At 46.5% G+C, this 6,000-nt stretch overlaps 1 protein-coding gene across 1 annotated transcript in view; it reads right to left on the bottom strand.

Moving 5' to 3' along the window:
• Nucleotides 1-507: 507 nt before the first annotated feature.
• The window catches only part of LOC147688646 (uncharacterized), a 165,613-nt gene continuing 160,120 nt past the window's right edge, over nucleotides 508-6,000 (bottom strand). The window contains exon 7 of the mRNA XM_086939810.1: nucleotides 508-512. Within this exon, the coding sequence (XP_086795936.1) occupies nucleotides 508-512 (5 nt within the window). The remainder of the gene's footprint in view (nucleotides 513-6,000) is intronic.

Here is a 6,000-nt window from a genome sequence, read left to right as displayed (position 1 = left end):
CTCGGAATCAGAAGATCTCAGTTCCAGACTCCAAGAGAGAGGCTATCCACGTAGACTTGTCAAGAGAGCCCAGAAACGGGCAGGGTATAGCCCACGGGATGAACTTCTCACACCACACCCCAAAAGACATGAAAACATGGAAAGAATGATCTGTGTAACTACATACTGTACACAAAGCAATAACATACGGAAAATCATAAATAAACATTGGCCATTGGTAGCGGATGACATCGGACAGCCCCAGTTGCCCATGCATTCTTTCAAGAAATCTAAGAGTATAAAGGATCATGTGGTGAGCTCTTTTTTAGAAACGCCTGAACCAACATCCATACAAACCATGTGGAATTTACCGGTTATGGTTGGCAACTACAGATGTGGCAACTGTAAGGCTTGACCAATGTGTTTACAAACTAAAAAATTCACTTACAAGCATCTCAACATTGATTTGAAAACATTCACAAATTGCAACACCAATGTGTCATTTACTGTATTACATGCCCATGTGGTCTAGCCTACATAGGACAAACACAACAAAGAATTAAAGCACGCATTCTCCAGCACCAAAGCAGGATTAGATGCGAGGTGGTAGGGGCCCCCCTAGTAGACCACTATAAGAGGGCGGGCCACACAGTCGAAGAGTTACAATGGGTGGTCCTTGAAAAAGTCTCCCTGGGCCCGAGGGGCAGGAACATTGGTTCTGTCCTCAATGTAAGAGAAAGTAAATGGATGACCCGTTTGGACACGATCCAACATGGGCTGAATGAACAAGATACGAGTTATGCCCAATTGGCTTGTTTACGTTAATGAGTTGGGGTTTTCTTTTATGACAATGTGTTTCATGAAAATATTTGGAGGTTCTCTCGAGAATACTTTTTGTCTCCTTACAGGACATTGACAGATGAACAGCGCGACAATGCAATTCCGAATGTTAATATGTGTATGTCAGGAATTATATTGTTGTGGCATTTCCTGTCAAAAACTTGGTGATATGCTATGAGTACTTAGTATCCAATGCCCACAATCAGATCTAGTGTGCAAACGGACTGTCCCTAGTGTGGCCCAATGTCCCACAAACCTCATAAAGGTCAGCCATCCCCGCTGTTAAATAATCTCGATGTTTAAAACCACCACCATCGAAATAGGCAGAATAACCATGGAGCTTTACTTCTACCGGCCCGTACAACCACGCAGTAGTCTTCTTTTTTCCATGAACTATGCCGTGCATTGTCATTGGCTAGTAGAGCAGCAGGCATCTAGCTGATGCGAGCACACACGCTGATGCCGGTCCTTCCCCTTTAAGTAGCTTCGTAGGCCCCGCATGAACTCACTTTCCGATGAGGTGCCTGTGAGACAAGACAGATTGTTTATCCGTGGTAAGTGACCTACGGCATTTATCGGCTTTCTCATGACGTTGATCTGTTACAGCAAATGTGACCAGTTCAATACTCATCCGTCCCCCCATTTTCTTGTAGATTGGAGCTCGGATGTGGCTGGAATCATAACCGCCACTTTGGTAAATCTCACAGAAATTGAACTCGAGATCCATTGTCCAACGTAGTATCCCAAAATATTGATGTCACAGGACTGTGTCCCCTCGGGTAATTGCTTTTGTTTAGTTTCACGACTCAGTGCTTTTTTAAGAATAATGTGTTTTACATGATGATGACAGAGACATTATACCAGACAGTAATTTGGGCCTAACGAGTTTGGTTTATCTAGATGTGACCTGGTTGTGCGGTCCTCTAGTATGTGATGTCTTTTTTTCCCTGTTTTTAACCCGGCTGGGTAGTTTTCCGATTCTTGTTAACTGAAGCATATTCTTGAACATTTATGTTCGTAGCTGTGTGGGACTTACCTAATCAATGTCCATCTCACTGACAATAGCCTAACTCTTCTAGGTTGGCGCTCTCTTCGACATCCGAAGCCATCGGGGCCATTCCTCATCCTAGAAGGTGCCACACTATCCACTGTGGCCATATATGTAATGTCTTGCGACTGTAGCAGCGCAATCTAGCAAATGGAAATGGCATTCCCCTTCTGATTACCTTGTTTTTAAACCATAGGTGCCCGCCCTCACCTCCCCAGAACCCCCACTTGTCCTGATGAAGACCCCGCGGTAGGGCATAAACCAGCCTACACTACTGGGGTCGAAACGTCGACATACCACCTGTTTTTCCCTACCCATCTACAACAGTTCATTTCTGGCTGTGTCTAGTGTATTGGGATAGGAATGAAAATCTGTATGTAAATACTTGAATGGCAATGTGAATACGCCCTTGTGGCATCATTTTTTCTATTTCTATTTCTGGATTTGGTGAAGCGCAACAGCTACCCCAGCAATGGGGCGTCCCGGCGCTCAGAGACATGCTCACACCTACTAGACGGGGGAGTAGAGAGGGCCCTAGAGAGCAGGAAAGAGGTAGGTCTTGATTGCTTTGCGAAAGACTGGGAGACTGTCTATGGAACGTATGCTGATCGGGAGATCGTTCCAGAGTTTGGGTCCGAGAGCGCTAAAGGAGCGACCTCCAGTGCGACAGAGCCTAGTTCTGGGAACTTCCAGAAGAAGTTGGTTAGAGGAGCGTAGATGAAATGTATAAATGACCACCTGTGATTTCTTTTTGAAACTTTTCTATAATCACACCACCCTCACTACTTTGACCCCCTCACTTTCACTTTCCTTCTTCTTTTGGGCATCAAGAATAATGTATTCATTTTGATGAATGTTTGTGCAACTAATCTGCAATTGAGGATGTGAATTAAAACATCACTCAACAAAAGAATTGTAAAGATTGTAGTTTTTTTTCCCCTGAGTTTTTTCCTTTGTCTAAGTGCAAGGATTTGTTTCTACTGGGACCCCCTTACATGTAACATTGACTACCCAGGTCCCAGTGCCGTTGGGTCAACCCTTTTTCTGTAACGGGAATGTCGAGCAAAGCAAGACAGGCCGAGGGAGCCTTTATTCTGGTAACCCCGCCGCACCGCGGCTGTGCACGCGCTTGCACCCCAAATACCGATCCACCAATGAAGAGCAAGCAAAACGCCCAGTCCGCAGCTAAACCCGCGTGGAGACAGCCGGGCGAGTACTGCGTGAAGCAAGCCCCCCAACGGCAAAGCTGAAACAAGAAGCACGCCTCCCCAACGAGGCTGCGCCGCCACTAGCACCACCCTGACACCGCCGACAAGAGTCTACCCCCAGCAGTTTATCTGCCCCACGCTACTGCTCTGATTCCGCGAGCACTTCCCTGAGCCCCGGCTTCCCGCACTGCTATCGCGTGCACAAAAATCCCAGGGGAGAGAGAATACTGGCCGTTAGCGAAGTCATGCGAGTGCCACTCTCATAAAGGCCCACTGCTTACGCGCACACAAAGCAAGCGCAAGCCCTTCGCTCAACCCAGTCTCCCGCCTGAGAAGTCCCATGATCTAACCCCCAGCCAACTAACCTTGGGACCCACTTCCGGACGGGCAGATCTTAGCTATAGCCACGTGCACGTGCAAAGCCCGCTAAACCGTCCCGGCGCACTCGCCCCGCGCCCCAGCACCTCACCTCACAAGCTGCTCTGCACACAACGCAACCAACAGAACCTCGAAAATTCCCGATGACCAAGGCGCAAACACCGCTGCCGGCCGCAAAGAGATTCAGCCACCGCCCCAACGTCGCAGATTGAATTAAAAGCCCCGTCCAGGTAGGTGTCCAGCAAAAAAGGTGCACCTGGGGCTAAAATAGCCCACCACACCTGAGGCGCTCACCGGATGTGCGTCATCCCGGTGACCCGGAAGGACTTCATGTCCAGTAGCCAACCGGCTACTGGACAAGTATGGGGGTGTGGCGGGGATCCGGGAGGCCGGGCCCTAAGGGCGCGTTTGTTTATCACTCGCGCTTTGCAGTTACACCCTCCTTGAATTTCGTATAACATCAAAAGAATGAATGTGCTCTATAAAATAATGCTATTATAAGGGGTTTGGGCCAGATGTATTAGCCCAGCTTAACATATTTTGTACTAATTACTGCTATGTATAGACAATTAAAAGTTTATTGGTGCTTAAGTCAGTTTTCTTTTTTCTTTGCTTGTGAAATCTTAGAGTGAATGTCTAACGTGTGTAAGCATGCTTGTAATGTGGCAACTCCTAGTCTTATACATAAATTGGAAAAAAGCATTGTCAAACCAAAAAGGTCTGACTTTCAAACAAAGTCAGAATTAAAATATTTAAGACGCCTGCCGTGCTGAAAAAGAAAATCAAAAGATGTATTGTTTTCTGTTTATAATGCATGTATGAGATAAATAGTTGATTGTGTAATAATTCAATGTACTCATAAAATGCTAAATAGTCCCCTAATGCATTGCAAAGCAAGCACTCCTTAGGAGGTGAAATGGTTTACCTAACAGCCAATAGCAAGAGATAAGAGAGTTTACTGCTCTGTGTGGAGCTAAAGACCACTCAGTATATTTTACAGAAGTTGTAACTCTGGGTAAACCGACAATACGCTTTCAAGCAGACTTAAAAATGATCTGTGCATAAAACTGGGCTGGAATCTTTCTAAAACTATACATTATGATTAAAGGACATTTATGTTGCTATTTGTACATTTGAAATGAGTTTCAAACCATTGAAATAGTTCAATTAGTATTAATTTCAGGGAGACTTTTCGTTGATTTGGACAGCTGCATCAGTCCCAGTGAGATTGGAGTAAGGCATGCGGGTAATCTGCCGTACGCGTGTCCTTCACTAACACTTGGTCCAACTGTACGGATTTTGGTGATGTGTGAGATTGTGTGAAGAACATGAAAATAAGGAAGGTCGCTCCTACGACACCTATATATTTGGATATCAGTCCCCTAAGTGTGTTCTGGTTACTTGCCCTTTCCGAGCACCCTTCATGAAAATGCATTTTTAATTTCGCGCTTTTTGTTTTTTTATGCTCTATAAAAGCATGGCCCTTTCCACCTTCCGGCAGCGCTCTGGACACAAATGCAGCAATACATTTTGTGAATTATGCTCCCTCTGATGCTAAAACGCATCAAGTACTCTTTAATCTGCGGCCCTCCCTGTATAACTCGGAGAGAGGTCAGTCATTTTGGGGTTCGCTCGGATGCGGCTCGTAATTAAAATGGATGTGCTGGGATAGGGACGCAAGGTTAATCTTTTTTCGAGAGCAGAGATAGTGAGGAGCGCGCTCTGCATCTTAATCCACCGGCAGGGAAGGTGCTTGGTGACCTGCAGGTGACCACATCGATTATTTGATTTTGAGCGAATATATCAAATTGTATGTATAATAACACCTCACTTCCGGGGCCCAGTTTTTTTTACCCTTCTGCATACAAGTCCCGCCCACGTGGCATTCCTGGAATCTATCTGCTGGTTCTCATCCGGAAAGAAAAGGGCATGGCGCAGATAACTCGGGACTTGAAAGGGGTGCTATTTGGTCAGCTTTGGGGCACATCTGAGGTGTTTGCAGCGGGGGTGGGGGGCGGAGGCGCTAACGTGTCAAAGGGCGGGGCAGTGAGGGCGACGCTCTGATAAGAGGTACGGTACAGCGCCCTCATTTGTGGGACAGGGGCTCCAGCAAGTGTATGGCTGCTCGTGAGCCAAAGTTAGGCACATGCGTAGAAAAGTGCAAGGACCGCACGAGCGTCAGGAATTTGCAGGGCCCAGACTGGCCTTAGCGGGCACCGGGCAATCCTCCGGTTTTGGGCCCCTGGTGGCCGTTTTTGTTACAGGGCCGTTTTTGAAGCATAGCTGTAAATTCGTCCCTGTGACAAAATCGGCAGAAAACCGGCCCTGGCAAAGAGCTCGACGGCACCCCCAAACCCCCCCCCCCCACCCCTCCCCCCCCACCCCATTACCACTAACAATAATGCTCTTGCTACAACGAATGCTGCCATCGCTACAACTATTACTACTAATAATCTCCTGCAATAAATAATCATAATATGAGATACAAATTATTGAATTAACTGCTGCTGCTATAACTTCTTTTAATAGTTACATCAATAAGAATTA

This window comes from Lissotriton vulgaris, chromosome 10 (assembly GCF_964263255.1).
Source record: "Lissotriton vulgaris chromosome 10, aLisVul1.2, whole genome shotgun sequence".
Lineage (NCBI taxonomy): Eukaryota > Metazoa > Chordata > Amphibia > Caudata > Salamandridae > Lissotriton > Lissotriton vulgaris.
The sequence above is the reverse complement of the archived record's forward strand: the minus strand, read 5'-3'. Positions and strand labels throughout refer to the sequence as shown.